This window comes from Diaphorina citri, unplaced genomic scaffold, assembly GCF_000475195.1.
Source record: "Diaphorina citri unplaced genomic scaffold, Diaci psyllid genome assembly version 1.1 scaffold151, whole genome shotgun sequence".
Classification (NCBI taxonomy): domain Eukaryota; kingdom Metazoa; phylum Arthropoda; class Insecta; order Hemiptera; family Psyllidae; genus Diaphorina; species Diaphorina citri.
In genome coordinates this window covers 47,096-65,502 of record NW_007377588.1, presented here as the reverse complement: position 1 = coordinate 65,502, position 18,407 = coordinate 47,096, and the positions used below count along the sequence as shown (strand labels likewise).

The 18,407-nt window shown below is 38.6% G+C and overlaps 1 protein-coding gene across 1 annotated transcript in view; it reads right to left on the bottom strand.

The window, feature by feature from the left end:
* The window catches only part of LOC103505110 (pollen-specific leucine-rich repeat extensin-like protein 2), a 32,121-nt gene that overhangs the window by 11,013 nt on the left and 2,701 nt on the right, over positions 1–18,407 (bottom strand). Inside the window, exons 3-4 of the mRNA XM_026820486.1 lie at positions 2,921–2,985; positions 410–595 (exon numbers count right to left, since the gene is read on the bottom strand). Of these exons, the coding sequence (XP_026676287.1) occupies positions 410–595; positions 2,921–2,985 (251 nt within the window). The remainder of the gene's footprint in view (positions 1–409; positions 596–2,920; positions 2,986–18,407) is intronic.

The window sequence follows — 18,407 nt, the reverse complement described above, 5'->3', positions numbered from 1 at the left end:
ATAATAATAATAATAATAATAATAATAATAATAATAATAATAATAATAATAATAATAATAATAATAATAATAATAATAATAATAATAATAATAATAATAATAATAATAATAATAATAATAATAATAATAATAATAATAATAATAATAATAATAATAATAATAATAATAATAATAATAATAATAATAATAATAATAATAATAATAATAATAATAATAATAATAATAATAATAATAATAATAATAATAATAATAATAATAATAATAATAATAATAATAATAAACTGAATATTATTAAACTTTGAAGTATGAATATAATTAAACAAACTAGGTAGGTACATAGGTACTGATTTTCTTCAACCACGATCGAATTAACTACGGGCTGAAAAATTCCCGGAGGGACGGGCCCAGCTTGTTTTATCTTACCTCCTTGCATGGTAGCGGTGGCTGGCTGAGATACAAACACAGGCGGTGGAAGCTGAGAAATGGGAGGCTCAGGTCTCAAAGTGATAGTCGTGGGAGGGGGAGTGAACGCCCTAGTGGGGGTGCTTGGTTTGGACAAGTGCCTCTGAGGAGATGGTGTATTGTTGTTGTCTTCCTGCGAATCAGAGGAAATAAAACGAGTTAAAGCAAAGGTCTGTTTCCACATGCTTTATTTATGCCTAACTTTTACACCAGGCACTTATATGTGCCTGGTCTTCCTGCGAATCAGAGGAAATAAAACGAGTTAAAGCAAAGGTCTGTTTCCACATGCTTTATTTATGCCTAACTTTTACACCAGGCACATAAAACCTACCTAGTTAAGACAGGATAAATGAGTCCTAGTTTAGACAACAGGATAATTGAGATTTTGTGACCTAAGTGAGTCTCTAAATGTAATAAAAAACCTTATCGGTCTTATCACTATATTCATTAAGATTTAAGAAGGCATAGGTACCAATGATACCGACTTCTATTTTTTGTGCGCGTTAATTTAACGCGTATATTTTTTCGCCCCACTCCTAGTTTAGACAACAGGATAATTGAGATTTTGTGACCTAAGTGAGTCTCTAAATGTAATAAAAAACCTTATCGGTCTTATCACTATAATTATTATTCATTAAGATTTAAGAAGGCATAGGTACCAATGATACCGACTTCTATTTTTTGTGCGCGCTAATTTAACGCGTATATTTTTTCGTCCCACTTGTGAAAATCCACTGATCCTAACCTCCACGAAATGCGCATTCCCGTGCGCAGTCACCGCTCTAGCGGCGAAGTTTGGAACTAGTGATAATGAGATTTCGGATTTTTCGTAAACAAACGGAAATTTTTGACGATTTTTTTGGGAAAAAAAGGATGTCTGTAGAGAAGCTTTTTTAACTGAACTGGAAGTTTTCTGCTTTTGATGTACCTTTGCTCATTCTACAAGTTATCAAAAGCTTTCAATACAAGTGTGGCATTTTTTGATAATCACCCTTGTAACCAGTTTGGAAGCTGCTATATATTCTTCTCCCATCTTCCAATCAGGATGGTGTATTGTTGTTGTCTTCCTGCGAATCAGAGGAAATAAAACGAGTTAAAGCAAAGGTCTGTTTCCACATGCTTTATTTATGCCCAACTTTTACACCAGGCACTTATATGTATGTGCCTGGTATAAAACCTACCTACCTAGTTAAGGCAGGATAAATGAGTCCTAGTTTAGACAACAGGATAATTGAGATTTTGTGACCTAAGTGAGTCTCTAAATGTAACAAAAAACCTTATCGGTCTTATCACTATATTCATTAAGATTTAAGAAGGCAAAGGTACCAATGATACCGACTTCTATTTTTTGTGCGCGTTAATTTAACGCGTATATTAAGAAGGCATAGGTACCAATGATACCGACTTCTATTTTTTGTGCGCGTTAATTTAACGCGTATATTTTTTCGCCCCACTTGTGAAAATCCACTGATCCTAACCTCCACGAAATGCGCATTCCCGTGCGCAGTCACCGCTCTAGCGGCGAATTTTGAAACTAGTGATAATGAGATTTCGGATTTTTCGTAAACAAACGGAAATTTTTGACGAATTTGCGATTTTTTTTGGGAAAAAAAGGATGTCAGATGTCTGTAGAGAAGCTTTTGTAACTGAACTGGAAGTTTTCTGCTTTTGATGTACCTTTGCTCATTCTACAAGTTATCAAAAGCTTTCAATACAAGTGTGGCATTTTTTTTGATAATCACCCTTGTAACCAGTTTGGAAGCTGCTATATATTCTTCTCCCATCTTCCAATCAAGTGACACAAGTTTGTTCAAATTATAAACAAGAAAGTTGGAATATCACCAGTTAAAACATTAGGTAAGTTACAAGTTAACTGGTACTGTGTACATAAGAAAACTGTCTTAATTGACTACTGAAATTACACAGTCTAAAGTGTCAAATTGGATTGGGGGACATGGACAATGTTTCAGCAAAAGCCCTCAATTTAACAACCATAGTAGTAATATAATCCAGACTAGTGTCAATTGGAAAGCTGGACCCTTGTAGGTGCATTTGGTGCATGAGATTGTAAGTGCATTTTTCAAAAGAAAGTTCAATACCTACTCTAAACATTCTTGTGCTGTGTTTATCTGCAGTCTTGCATGATCTATCTATTCTGCAAATGTATGTTGCAATCATTGGTATTGTTGTCAATTGGGTACTAATAAATATTGAGCCTTAGTAGCCATCAGAAACATTGTTTTCTAATAACCCAAACGTTTTTGCAACAATCAAAGAATTTTTTTCCTCTCCAGACTTATTTCTGAAACATTTTTCTTGACTTCTAGTAGGTATGTAATAGATTTTATTCTGAAAGTTGTACAAGATTTGAAACTATTTTGAAACAATTGCACAACTGTTGGGACACAAATGTTTCTGGTAAGTAGATAATATTGCCTGTTTAAGGTGAAATACTTACTTGGTTTTCTGTTTCTGTTTCAACTAATGGGGGTGATGGAGGTGGCCAAATGACTCTCCTTAACCCTGAAAAACAACAAGAAAGAAGCTTGAGTTAGTTGAGGTAAAACACTCAAAAGTCCCATTGTTCAACATTGCCTTAAGTTGAGTAAGTAGGTCTGTGTAATATGCTCCTTTTAGATTTCAAAGTTTATCTCTAGGTAAGTTATAGGTACTTCATTATGACGGGTAGGTAGTAAAAAAAAAAAAAAAAACAGATAAAATAACAAGTATGTATAAGATTTTTAAGGAGGGAAATATGAAATACCTAGGTAATATCTTGGAAATTTAATGCGTTATGTTTTGGTTCGCAGTAAATCGTTACTGAGCGGTTCTCAAATTGAAATAAATCACGGGACCATCAGCTATTTCGTTGAATCCCCCTCATACGACTCCCTGTAGTGAGAACTCTGCCCCGGATATCGGTACATAAGAGAGGAACTAAATGTAGGACATCTCTGAGAAGTTCCCATTGTATCTGTTTAAATGTGGTGTAGGTACTTCTGGTGTACTTATTCAAATACCTATGCCGAACTACACATTCCCAGGTCTCACGGAACTTGCAATTAAGTTACATCAGATTTTAAAATCTTCCCAACAATGTACAATTTATCTTATAATTCGTCATCAATCTTCCCTTGGTATTTAGATCTCAGAAAACCAAGTGCATAATCTGACAACATTCACGATTTTATTTTGGGGAGATTCTAGAAAACGTACGTACGCGCTTTATTATTCCAATAAATAATTAACCTGGCCTTGGGACATAGTAAAATGTTTTCTTCTAAATCTTTCAGATGTATCATTATCATACGCCCACGGGATAGCGATTGTGACGTCACATACATCATTTATCATTTCCATCTAGAAGTACCTACCCGACAGCAAAAACGGAACAAAATACCTACCTACTTACGAATTCTAAAGGAGTTGTCATTTGAAACCCACTGCCCAGGACATCCAAGTTTCTCTCCTATTCAAGCCAAATTTGAACTTAAGGTAAGTATAAGCTAGCCTAGTCAGCTTGGAGGGTAGCGCGTCTGTCTCATAAGCGCTAGGTCGAGGGTTCGATTCCCGCCCGGGGCAAAATTTACGCCCACGGGATAGCGATTGTGACGTCACATACATCATTTATCATCTTCATCTAGAAGTACCTACACGACAGCAAAAACGGAACAAAACACCTACCTACTTACGAATTCTAAAGGAGTTGTCATTTGCGCCCACGGGATAGCGATTGTGACGTCACATACATCATTTATCATCTTCATCTAGAAGTACCTACACGACAGCAAAAACGGAACAAAATACTTACCTACTTACGAATTCTAAAGGAGTTGTCATTTAAAACCTACGACCCAGGACATCCAAGATTCTTGCTATTCAAGTCAAAATTTCAATTTTCTTTTAAGGTAAGTATAAGCTAGCCTAGTTAGTTTGGAGGTAGCGCATCTGTCTCGTAAGCGCTAGGTCGAGGGTTCGATTCCCGCCCGGGGCAAAATTTTTCCTAAACAGATAGTTCCCGACGGATGTCTGAAGCTAAGCACCATTGTATATGGTTGGTATTTGGACGGGTGGCAGCCTAAGACATCGCGTGGTGATTGGCTGCTCATATTAACCTCCAGCCTGAGTGGAGCTGGAAAAGGCAACTGTACGAGGTTGCCCAGATGACACCCATCCAGGTATCAACCACGCACAACGTTGCTTAACTACAGTGATCCACCGGGAACTGGTACATTGAACGTATTATAGCCGCCGGCTAAAAAAGTAGGCATATTCAGTGCAATCAACAACAATAAAGAACGAAAATAGAAAGGAAATATGAAAGAATAGTCTCAAGTAAAGTTGCAAAGATCAGAGTTTGAGCAAGAACTGGATAAGGAAAACGAGTATCATATTCATTAACTGGAAAACGAGTATCATAATTCATTAATAATTACATCATTGAATCAGCCAAACAAGGGGTTGAAAAACTACGAAAAAAAAAAATAGTCCAAAATATAATGAGGGAATGATGTCCTTTCAAAATTGTAAAGTTGCAAAGATCAGAGTTTGAGCAAGAACTGGATAAGGAAAACGAGTATCATATTCATTAACTGGAAAACGAGTATCATAATTAATTAATAATTACATCATTGAATCAGCCAAATAAGGGGTTAAAAAACTACGAAAAAAAAATTAGTCCAAAATATAATGAGGGAATGATGTCCTTTCAAAATCGGACTGATCATAACGAAACAAACAGACAAATTAGAGAGAAAAATAGTTTACTTTATGAAGACTTCAAACTTTCTTTTCGTCCGTTCAATAAATTTGTGAAGAATCTTATCCTTTTGCAATTTTTAACCTTTTAAAACTAGAACCTTGCGTGGTTAGCCTTTCAAAAGCTATCTTTGCAACAATATCTTTAAAAAGTAACATTTTTTTGCAAAAATAAATTATGAAGTAAAAACTTCATACATAGTAGGTATTTACATAATTATACACTTAATCGAACTTTCTTTTCGTCCGTCCAATAAATTTGTGAAGAATCTTATCCTTTTGCAATTTTTAACCTTTTCAAAAACTATCTTTAAAACAAGAACCTTGCGTGGTTAGCCTTTCAAAAGCTATCTTTGCAACAATATCTTTAAAAAGTAACATTTTTTGCAAAAATAAATTATGAAGTAAAAACTTCATACCTAGTAGGTATCTACATAATTATACACTTGTGAAGACTTCGAACTTTCTTTTCGTCCGTCCAATAAATTTGTGAAGAATCTTATCCTTTTGCAATTTTTAACCTTTTCAAAAACTATCATTAAAACTAGAAACGTGGTTAGCCTTTCAAAAGCCATCTTTGCAACAATATCATTGAAAAGTAACATTTTTTGCAAAAATAAATTATGAAGTAAAAACTTCATACCTAGTAGGTATCTACATAATTATACACTTAAATGCTCTGTTCAATCTCAATTGAATTCCAAAAGAAATTAAATAAATTCCAAATGGCAAATGTCCGATCAAGATAATATCGGATGTAATTGGGATGACAAATGTCCCCAAGTACTTACGATGGACACTTGGATTATATCAATGCACTAACACTTACACCACTTTGCACTGAGCCGTACAAACAAAATTGCACTATTTACTCTTACCGCTCGAACGCAGACGATTTTAATTATTTCCTTATTGCAAAAACAGAACTAATACGGTGCACCAGGTAGAATTTCAATTCAGAAATGAAAATTAATCAAACTCCACTTCGAACACAATTAAAAAATGACAAGAGAAACGAATTTTCTAATTTGCAATTATTTGAAAAGCGGAAAAAAATGGGAGAATAAATTTTCTTGGCTTACCCTATTAAATGCTAAAATCCAAATGCGGTCTGTAAGTGTCTGGTTGGTTTTTGGCAACGTTTATCTGCAGTGGATTTTATAAAAAAAAATTTCATTTTCGAAAAAAATATCAAGGACGTGTGTGAAAGAGAACGCGGCATCTTTTTCGATCCATAGTTCTCGAAATTATTCCAGCATATGAGACGTATCCAAATCAGATTTGAGTTACACATGCACACCCACACACATGTCAAATGTAAGTAGTTACTAGGTAAAAATGGGAATAAGCCAGCGGCGGTAGCACGGTGAATGCATCCAATCGGCCACTGAAGTTAAGCAAGGTTGTGCGTGGTTGATATGTGGATGGATGACCATCTAGACAATCGCGTGCTGCTAGCTTTTCAACGACCTTCTTAGGCCGGGTAAAGTTAATCCCCCACAAAAACACAAATGTGAAAAAAAAGGCCAAGTTTCTATCCAAAAATGTCGGCCTATAAAAGTGGTAAGATCAGAAAATTGAGGCCAAGTCTGCATTCCCAATTTTTCGTGTCTGCTGAAAATGCTGGATCTCAATTCCTTCAACCTTCTCTTGGCTCAGGCCGGAACTTGGCCTGGCGCACTGCCGTGCGCCTAGATGTGAATAGGTGGGTGGCTTGTCACCGAATGGAGGGTAAGTCCCCAGTCACCAAAAACCTTAAGGTGACGTTCCGATCATACTGTCGCTATGAGAGAGAGAGAAATGATAACTCACGTGGTTCGTCTTCGGATAGTAATCTGAGGACCGCAGAGTTCGATAGGTTCGTTGGTTTCGGCAACGTTTGGAATTCATATCTGAAATCAAAAAAATGACTAAGAGGCAGAGTGGACCAAAGCCAAAAAAAAAGCATTTTAAGATACATAAATGGAGTCAAAGTTTAGGATTAGTCAGAGTTTAAATAGAGATAGTCATTTTGTTATTGCTCTCATTTCAATACAACACTAAAGTGAATTTTGCGACCAATATAAAAAGTAGATCTTTTCGCGCTCTTTCCAACGATTAAATAACTCAGAAAGTCGATTTTTGGACTTAGTCCCCTCTGCCTTTTACCCATTCAAATAATAGGTATTTAGAGATAGTCATTTTGTTTTTGCTCTCATTTCAATACAACACTAAAGTGAATTTTGCGTCCAATATAAAAAGTAGATCTTTTCGCGCTCCTTCCAACGATATATTATGTAGATAACTCAGAAAGTCGATTTTTGGACTTGGTCCACTCTGCCTTTTACCCATTCAAATAATAGGTATCCTATTATTCATTTTCGGAGCCAGTCTAGTTAGCTTGATTGATAGCGTGTCTGCCTTGTAAGCGCTAGGCCGCGGTTTCGATACCCGGCGGGGCGGATTTTATTCTAAATGGATAATGTTCGCCAGTGATGTTCGCTCTAGCAACGGCTGGCTTTCTCCTATCCCGTCTTCCTTCTCTCTTCGATTTTGGGAAGATAAGACCTAAGCCGTTACAGTTCCGTTCGCTCTCGCAACGGCTGGCTTTCTCCTATCCTGTCTTCCTTCTCTCTTCGATTTTCGGAAGATAAGACCATAGCCGTTACAGTTCTAGCCAGTCTAGTTAGCTTGATTGATAGCGTGTCTGCCTTGTAAGCGCTAGGCCGCGGTTTCGATACCCGGCGGGGCGGATTTTATTCTGAATGGATAATGTTCGCCAGTGATGTTCGCTCTCGCAACGGCTGGCTTTCTCCTATCCTGTCTTCCTTCTCTCTTCGATTTTCGGAAGATAAGACCATAGCCGTTACAGTTCCCTTTATCAAACCTCTTCGGAATGCATGAGTTCTAAAGTTAGAACTCCTGTAGCCCAGTAAATAAACTAAAAGTATTTCGTTTTCCAATAATTCTATTGTTAGGATGCGGTGGTTTTAGTATGTTCTAATTGTGTTGTTAACTTGTTCTTTCTGAAACGGAACCGGTTCCCTTTGGGAAACTGAAATAGCGTCTGTACTAAACCATAGGAAATCCAAGATGGTGCGCCATCGGATTCGGTTGTTTCCAAAAGGAAAATAGACCTCTACTGTCAAATTGTCGGTCAACATCGACTGGAACCCATACTAGGACTAAGACCCATAGTCCATACAATTTAGATCGAAGGATATTACCTAAATAGAATGAAAGGGGGGGGGATAGGGAGACTATAGGTATATCTAGGCATTGTGGAAATGATTGAGGATTTTAATCGATGTCGATCGACCATAGAATGATTTAAAATCCAAATCGGTATCATTCATAAGAATTTAAGATCGATCCGGCCTGCGGGGACACTATAGGGGCCCGACTTTCAGTACTCGATACTACTCGATCCTCGGTACTCGACACTACTCGGTACTCGATACTACCCGGTACTCGGTACTACTCGGTACCCGTACTACTCGGGTACTCGAACTACTCGGTACCCGTACTACTCGATTCCGGGTATTACTCGATACTCGAGTATTACTCGACAGTCGAGTAATACTCGAAAAGTCCGGGTACTCGAGTACCCGAGTAATTGGGAGCACTAATTGTTACACCTAGATAAATTTTATGACTTGACTTGGACTCGAACCTTGGTGGTACTAAAGTCCAACGCGTTAACCACTACACCACTGAGGTTTTTTCTTTAAGGCTACAAGAAGAAGTGGTTTTAATGAACTACCAGAATGAGACTGAAAAGTCCCATCTTTTGGGGCTGGAAACAGCCTCTACACCTAAGCCTTACAGTGAGCTTTTTGTTTATGGATGTATGAACTCGAACCTTGGTGGTACTAAAGTCCAACGCGTTAACCACTACACCACTAAGGTTTTTTCTTTAAGGCTACAAGAAGAAGTGGTTTTGACAGTGGCGTAGCGTGGTCTAAAGTCAAGTGTAAGGCGTGTAGGGCACTAATTTCCATCACCATGAGTAAATTTTGAGTGTATGGCCGCCATACACGCCCTACATGGACGCTACGCCACTGGCATGTTAAATTGGCTGGCTCGTCCTGAACCGCAGTCAACCATCGTGAGGACTTGTGCTTGGTCTTTAAAAGGAGAGAGAACCCTTTGAGGAACTGCCAGCTTGCTAGGCTGGTTATGCTTAGCTGTTCTCCTCCATGTTTATAGTCCCACAGCCAAGTTTTCTGTTTAATTGTGTTGAGCATACCTAAATGTCTGTCACAAATATGGTTCAATAATTGTTACACCTAGATAAATTTTATGACTTGACTTGGACTCGAACCTTGGTGGTACTAAAGTCCAACGCGTTAACCACTACACCACTGAGGTTTTTTCTTTAAGGCTACAAGAAGAAGTGTTTTGATGAACTACCAGAATGAGACTGAAAAGTCCCATCTTTTGGGGCTGTTTCCCTCTACACCTAAGCCTTACAGTGAGCTTTTTGTGTATGGTCCCATCTTTTGGGGCTGGAAACAGCCTCTACACCTAAGCCTTACAGTGAGCTTTTTGTTTATGGATGTATGAAGTTTAGCTGGTAAGCGTGTCCCAAATTTCAATGTCCCGTCCGTCATACGTTGTACAGAACAATAGGAATAGAGTTATAAGTAGGATAGTAGGAACAGAGTTATAATTATGAGTTATACGGTTCTCACGGTGTTATATCACGGATTCAACTTCATATCACGGCTCATCCTATCTGGTTAGGTACGTAGGTATTAGTATCTAAGGTACCCACTACCGGTATTCAGTGGAAACAATAGGGAAGTTCCAAGTGAACTTAGTGAACATATGAATGGTACCTACTAAATACACAAATACCTACAGGATACTTACATAAGTATTATTTAAATGGTAATATAAGAGATTACCTACGGAGTACTTATTGCCTGGTTCCCATGCTACTTATTACAAATTTCATTGAATTGGATAGAATATACCTTGTTTATCCTGCCCGAATGAGACCAATTTTGAGTAATCAATGGTTTCGTGTAAAGGGTCCGGCTAGGGAGGAATCGGCGTTTTTCGTCACCCTGCTACTTATTACAAATTTCATTGAATAGAATATACCTTGTTTATCCTGCCCGAATGAGACCAATTTTGAGTAATCAAATGGTTTCGTGTAAAGGGTCCGGCTAGGGAGGAATCGGCGTTCTTCGTCACCCTCTCAATCGGTCCTTGGGTGATCGCTATTGGGCTGACATTTGGTTTTGGCTACAAAAATTTTACGAGTGGACTCAACCTTTGCTATTTCTTTAGCAAGGGAAGCAAGTTCCTCTTTAGCATGAAGGACCATATTACATATTAATAAACATCTTCATCTCTAGACAGAAATATCTATAAATAACTTATATTATAACAAACAAAGTACAAACTTACAGGAATGTCTAAAAGCCACCTGTTCCATAATTTCAGAAACTTACTATGTACCTACTCATTATTCTAGTGTGGAAATTATTTAAACCAAAAAGCTCATATAAATGTTCTTAAATTAAATGCTAAAATCCAAATGCGGTCTGTAAGTGTCTGGTTGGTTTTTGGCAACGTTTATCTGCAGTGGATTTTATAAAAAAAAATTCATTTTCGAAAAAAAAAAATATCAAGGACGTGTGCGAAAGAGAACGCGGCATCTTTTTCGATCCATAGTTCTCGAATTTATTCTTTTTTTTTCGTATTCGAAGTAACGAATTTTTTATTGCCTTGAAAATCGTCGCTTGTTTTAGATTACTTCCCGAGTCTTGTCGAATTTATCAGAGGGCCTAATGAATTGCCTAAGCTTACAATGTTATGACGATGACGCACCCAGACAAGGGCAGACTTCGGATTTGTGACGGCTAAGGGTGTAGTGGGTGTGAATTTTGAGCCACAGATTCGCTGTTCCTTATTAAATTTAAGATTGGTTCACACCACGATTTGTCAGCAAACGGGCAGACTTCGGATTTGTGACGGCTAAGGGTGTAGTGGGTGTGAATTTTGAGCCACAGATTCGCTGTTCCTTATTAAATTTAAGATTTGTTCACACCACGATTTGTCAGCAAATTTTTTTTTCTATCTCTCAAGTAGTCCCTCCCTTCCATCCACCCTTGGTGGGCGATTGAAAAGGGGCACCTGCCGGCTTTCGCCTCAATTCCCCTATCTGCAAATCTATCTTCCAACTTGGCCTCGGAAGCTTGTCTTTCGCTAGGTCGTACATGTGTACTGCAAGTTTGAGCAGACTTCATGTCTGATCTGTCCTTAATGCCAGCCATCCACGCACAGAGCGTCTGACGGAAATTCCGAACGTGTGTGGCGGAGAAATCTTCAGACCGCGGTCTCTCAGACAGTGTGACAGAACTAGGTGTCTGACGAACGGTCTGAGCGAGAGTGGTGGACATAAGGTTGTGAGATCAAACTTCAGACTGTGGGGGTAAAGGGACTTTTCAGACTCATCCTACCAGTAGTATAAATGAGGTAGCGCTCCGCCCCGCCAAGTCAAGAAAGTTTGACCGCGCTACTAGAGATATTATACCTAAGTACGCCATTCTTGCAAGTGTGAGCAGACTTCATGTCGTCTGACGGAAATTCCGAACGTGTGTGGCGGAGAAAGCTTCAGACCGCGGTCTCTCAGACAGCGTGACAGAACTAGATGTCTGACAAACGGTCTGAGCGAGAGTGGTGGGCATAAGGTTGTGAGATCAAACTTCAGACTGCGGGCGTAAAGGGACTTTTCAGACTCATCCTAGCAGTAGTAGAAATGAGGTATTAAGGAGCGCAGTAGCGCTCCGTCCCGCCCAGTCAAGAAAGTTTGACCGCGCTACTAGAGATATTATACCTACGCCTACTAGAGATATTATTCTACGTTTCGCAACACCAAGCACAGATCAGAAAGATTCTCGCGAACGTCACCACTCTGGCCTTAGGCTGAAGAGTTATGTTTCTGCTTTGTGAACATGGGAGCGAGGTGATGAAAATGTACACTTGATTCTAGGGCCTTGATCTGTCATGCATGAGGAGTGAAACGTCATCGCCAAGATGCTAATATTAACATGTCATGACCAATCTGCCAGCCCGAATCCGGTAAATGGTCGTTATAAGATGGATAGAATCGGGATGAATAGAATATACCTACGCTGTCTATACTGTCAGAATGAGACTGAAAAGTCAAGGCTAGGAGTTTTTTTTTCTGTTTGTTGTTGTTGTTGTTGTAGCGGCTTTAGCTTTCGCCGAATGGCGATAGCAGAATAAAGAAAAGATGTCTTTTTGTATCTGCTATACACCACATTTTCGAAAAAAATATCAAGGACGTGTGTGAAAGAGAACGCGGCATCTTTTTCGATCCATAGTTCTCGAATTTATTCTTTTTTTTTTCGTATTCGAAGTAACGAATTTTTTATTGCCTTGAAAATCGTCGCTTGTTTTAGATTACTTCCCGAGAAATTATTCTTTTTTTTCGTATTCGAAGTAACGAATTTTTTATTGCCTTGAAAATCGTCGCTTGTTTTAGATTACTTCCCGAATCTTATCGAATTTATCAGAGGGCTTAATGAATTGCCTAAGCCTACAATGTTATGACGATGACGCACCCAGACAAGGGCAGACTTCGGATTTGTGGCGGCTAAGGGTGTAGTGGGTGTGAATTTTGAGCCACAGATTCGCCTGTCCCTATTTAGGGCTGGTTTACACGAGGCGATTTGTCTGCAAACCTATCTTCAACTTGGCCTCAGGAGCATGTCTTTCGCTAGGTCGTACATATGTATTGCAAGTGTGAGCAGACTTCATGTCGTCTGACGGAAATTCCGAACGTGTGTGGCGGAGAAAGCTTCAGACCGCGGTCTCTCAGACAGTGTGATAGAACTAGGTGTCTGACGAACGGTCTGAGCGAGAGTGGTGGACATAAGGTTGTGAGATCAAACTTCAGACTGCGGGGGTAAAGGGACTTTTCAGACTCATCCTAGCAGTAGTATAAATGAGGTATTAAGGAGCGCAGTAGCGCTCCGTCCCGCCAAGTCAAGAAAGTTTGACCGCGCTACTAGAGATATTATACCTACGCCTACTAGAGATATTATTCTACGTTTCGCAACACCAAGCACAGATCAGAAAGATTCTCGCGTACGTCACCACTCTGGCCTTAGGCTGAAGAGTTATGTTTCTGCTTTGTGAACATGGGAGCGAGGTGATGAAAATCTACACTTGATTCTAGGGCCTTGATCTGTCATGCATGAGGAGTGAAATGTCATCGCCAAGATGCTAATATTAACATGTCATGACCAATCTGCCAGCCCGAATCCGGGAAATGGTCGTTATAAGATGGATAGAATCGGGATAAATGGAATATACCTACCCTGTCTATACTGTCAGAATGAGACTGAAAAGTCAAGGCTAGGAGTTTTTTTTCTGTTTAATTGTGTTGAGCGTAGTTAAATGTTTGTCACAAATTTGTGACAAACATTTAAGTATTTATATGGTTCAATAATTGTTACACCTAGATAAATTTTATGACTTGACTTGGACTCGAACCTTTGTGGTACTAAAGTCCAACGCGTTAACCACTACACCACTGAGGTTTTTTCTTTAAGGCTACAAGAAGAAGTGGTTGTGATGAACTACCAGAATGAGACTGAAAAGTCCCATCTTTTGGGGCTGGTTCCCTCTACACCTAAGCCTTACAGTGGACTTTTTGGATATGGATGTATGAAGTTTAGCTAGCGTGTCCCAAATTTCAATGTCCCGTCCGTCATACGTTGTACAGAACAATAGGAATAGAGTTATAAGTAGGAACAGAGTTATAATTATGAGTTATACGGTTCTCACGGAGTTATATCACGGATTCACATCAGACCACGGCTCATCCTATCTGGTTAGGTAGGTAGGTAGGTATTAGTATCTAAGGTACCCACTACCGGTATTCAGTGGAAACAATAGGGAAGTTCCAAGTGAACTTAGTGGATGTATGCAGTTTAGCTGGTAAGCGTGTCCCAAATTTCAATGTCCCGTCCGTCATACGTTGTACAGAACAATAGGAATAGAGTTATAAGTAGGATAGTAGGAACAGAGTTATAATTATGAGTTATACGGTTCTCACGGTGTTATATCACGGATTCACATCATATCACGGCTCATCCTATCTGGTTAGGTAGGTAGGTATTAGTATCTAAGGTACCCACTACCGGTATTCAGTGGACACAATAGGGAAGTTCCAAGTGAACTTAGCGAACATATGAGTGGTACCTACTAAATACACAAATACCTACAGGATACTTACATAAGTATTATTTAAATAGTAATATAAGAGATTACCTACGGAGTACCTATTGCCTGGTTCCCATGCTACTTATTACAAATTTCATTGAATAGAATATACCTTGTTTATCCTGCCCGAATGAGACCAATTTTGAGTAATCAATGGTTTCGTGTAAAGGATCCGGTTAGGGAGGAATCGGCGTTTTTCGTCACCTTCTCAATCGGTCCTTGGGTGATCGCTATTGGGCTGACATTTGGTTTTGGCTACAAAAAAATTACGAGTGGACTCAACCTTTGCTATTTCTTTAGCAAGGGAAGCAAGTTCCTCTTTAGCAAGATGGACCATATTATTATTACCATATAAACCAAAAAGCTCATATAAATGTTCTTGCATTCCAATCCCACGCAATGAACAGGATTATGCAAATTTGTATAAACATTTTAGCGAACTCATAAAGAAAGCCATAAAAAAGCCCGTCATAAAACATCATTGATGAATACTTTGAAGTTTTTTTCTTTCTTTTTTTTGGCACCCGTTCAAGTGCCCATCAAACTGTAATAGACCGTGTAATCGACTGTTTGAATTTTTCCCCTAACCCTACAAGGTGTAAAAGTAAAAATTTCCTACTTATCAGTAGATATTCTAAATACAAAGGTAGGGTGCACTTCAAACATCTAAAAATAAAACAAAATTTGGAACCCGCTTTGAAAAACAAGCAAATTACCAACAAGAAATTTTAATTAATTACCTTGTTTGAGTAAGTGCCATTATGTTTCACCCGGTAATACTGCCTGCACAATTAATATGCTTGTTGTTCAATTAATAAAGATTAGTAAACCGTGTATGGAATTCGCGGCACTTGGTAAATAAATTAAAACACTTTATAAAAATAATCGAATTCTGATAGATTTTAATCGACCGTTGCTTTGTTGATCACTCTGCGATGTTTATTTTAAAACTCAGTAATAAAAAAATGAACTTATCGAAAACAAAACAATTTTCGGAGTAGACCCTTCTATTTGCTGATTGCCGTTTTAGCGTTCCAACGTCTACGAGCTAACATTCCCAACTGATGATTCACACAATTTTAAGTTTGATAAAAAAAATACAAGAAGCTAAATAACTCAAAACGAGCTCTTCTTCTCTATGTAATTCACTTTCCTTCGAAAATTCACAACAATTGCTTCCCCGCACGAAATAAAGTCAGTCGGGAGATTCGATTTATAAGCTCGGACTTTCGAATTGCGAAACTGCACGGACAGTACTTTCTACGATCGGAGGGTAATCGAAAATGAAAATGTGTACTGATTAGAAACAACGGAATTGTTAACGTAATGAAAATGTTTTTCAATGATAAATCATAAATTAATTTTCCACGTCCCTCCTACTTCTAATGCTCTGTCTCTCCCGTCCGCCCTTCTTGTGTAATACCCTCTGTTGACCTTTAGAGATACCCACGAACCCATTCTAGCACGATGAAGGTTGAGGCCATACGGGCTTGTCTTGTGGCCTGCGGGCTGAGGGCCAAGAATGCAACAAAGTGCTGACGTGGGTAATTATTTAATTGTGGTGTACAGGTTTGCATTACCCGTGAAAATAATTCGCCCGTTGCAAACCAAATGTGGCCACATTCATCATTGGTATGGATCCCACTAGCCCCAACACCATCAGTTAAAATGCCAGAAAATGCTAATTAATTATCTAATCTAGTTCCGTAACTGACGTGGGTAATTATTTAATTGTGGTGTACAGGTTTGCATTACCCGTGAAAATAATTCGCCCGTTGCAAACCAAATGTGGCCACATCCATCATTGGTATGGATCCCACTAGCCCCAACACCATCAGGTAAAATGCCAGAAAATGCTAATTAATTATCTAATCTAGTTCCGTAATATGATTGGTATGGATCCCACTAGCCCCAACACCATCAGGTAAAATGCCAGAAAATGCTAATTAATTATCTAATCTAGTTCCGTAATATGTACATATATGAAATAATAATATGTAACTAAAATCCATTTTAAAGTATGTGTTGCTCAGAAGTCAGAATTTGGATTGCTTGATGTGAATAACTATGCGACATACCAGTCTTGCTGATTCATTGACTGAGTAGTTCACTGAAGAAGGTAGCTCTTTTTTATAACTCACTCACTCTTTACACATAGGTACTATTATAAGGAGCGCGGTAGTGCTCTATAACTATGCGACATACCAGTCTTGCTGATTCATTGACTGAGTAGTTCACTGAAGAAGGTAGTTCTTTTTTATAACTCACTCACTCTTTACACATAGGTATTATTAAGGAGCGCGGTAGTACTCCGCCCCACCAAGTCAAAACAGTTTGACATCTCCACTATCGATGCTGCGCTAGTTTTTTCTGCGAAAGCATCGTGCGGTCTCATAACTATGCGACATACCAGTCTTGCTGATTCATTGACTGAGTAGTTCACTGAAGAAGGTAGTTCTTTTTTATAACTCACTCACTCTTACATAGGTATTATTAAGGAGCGCGGTAGTGCTCCGCCCCACCAAGTCAAAACAGTTTGACATCTCCATTATCGATGCTGCGCTAGTTTTTTCTGCGAAAGCATCGTGCGGTCTTATTATATCAAGGGAACATCGCGGTTTCGACTTTGTTCTAATGCAAATACTCATCGGTTTACCTTTCCCACATGATTCTCTATTCTTGTCCGACTTGTTTTCATTCATTCACCCGCAACCAGCGTCTTATTGATTTCGTAATGCAAATATTTTCCCACATGATTCTCTATTCTTGTCCGACTTGTTTTCATTCATTCACCCGCAACCAGCGTCTTATTGATTTCGTAATGCAAATATTTGTTCCTACATCATAAGACGCATTACGTAGGTATGCCTACGGAAATATGCCAAGTATGCGAAAGTGTACACAGTGGGTATACTCACAGTATGTATGCACTCATAAGACGCATTACGTAGGTATGCCTACGGAAATATGCCAAGTATGCGAAAGTGTACACAGTGGGTATACTCACAGTATGTATGCATTAGTGAAGTAGGCAGGTCGGCAGATGTTTTTCTTCAGATTCATAGAATTTTTCACATGAGCGAGGGAATGTTCTTTTTTGTCCTAATGAGCCCGTCAATCTGTTTAATCTTCGTGTATGTGTGGTCAATCAGTTTTAATTTATTATGCATTAGTGAAGTAGGCAGGTCGGCAGATGTTTTTCTTCAGATTCATAGAATTTTTCACATGAGCGAGGGAATGTTCTTTTTTGTTCTAATGAGCCCGTCAATCTTCGTGTATGTGTGGTCAATCAGTTTTAATTTATTAAAGTTAGTCTGATCTTTGATCCTGAACTAACAACATCTCTATAGTTTTCTCTCCAAATGAAACAAATCTCTTAGAAATGCATTGATGCATTTGATAACAATAGACTCTTGAATTAATGCCCCGGGGGGTTCTCTACTATCTCACCCTCTGAGCTCCATTATTATGTGGGCGAATTCTCAAATAAATTATTATTCCATGCCTTGGCTCTGATTCAACCTCTTCACGGGGCGAGTGGACCACTGTATGTCACCAGGAGTAAGAATAACTAAAAATTTCACGATTCTAAGCAATGTACAGACAAATCTACAATTTTATTTATATAGATTCCATGCCTTGGCTGTGATTTAACCTGTTCACTGGGCGAGTGGACCACTGTATGTCACCGACGCAGGTATTGATTGACAGCTTGATGGAATCTTTCTCTATAGTTTTCTCTCCAAATGAAACAAATCTCTTAGGTAAATGCATTGATGCATTTGATAACAATAGACTCTTGAATTAATGCCCCGGGGGGTTCTCTACTATCTCACCCTTTGAGCTCCATTATTATGTGGGCGAATTCTCAAATAAATTATTTTTCCATGCCTTGGCTGTGATTTAACCTGTTCACTGGGCGAGTGGACCACTGTATGTCA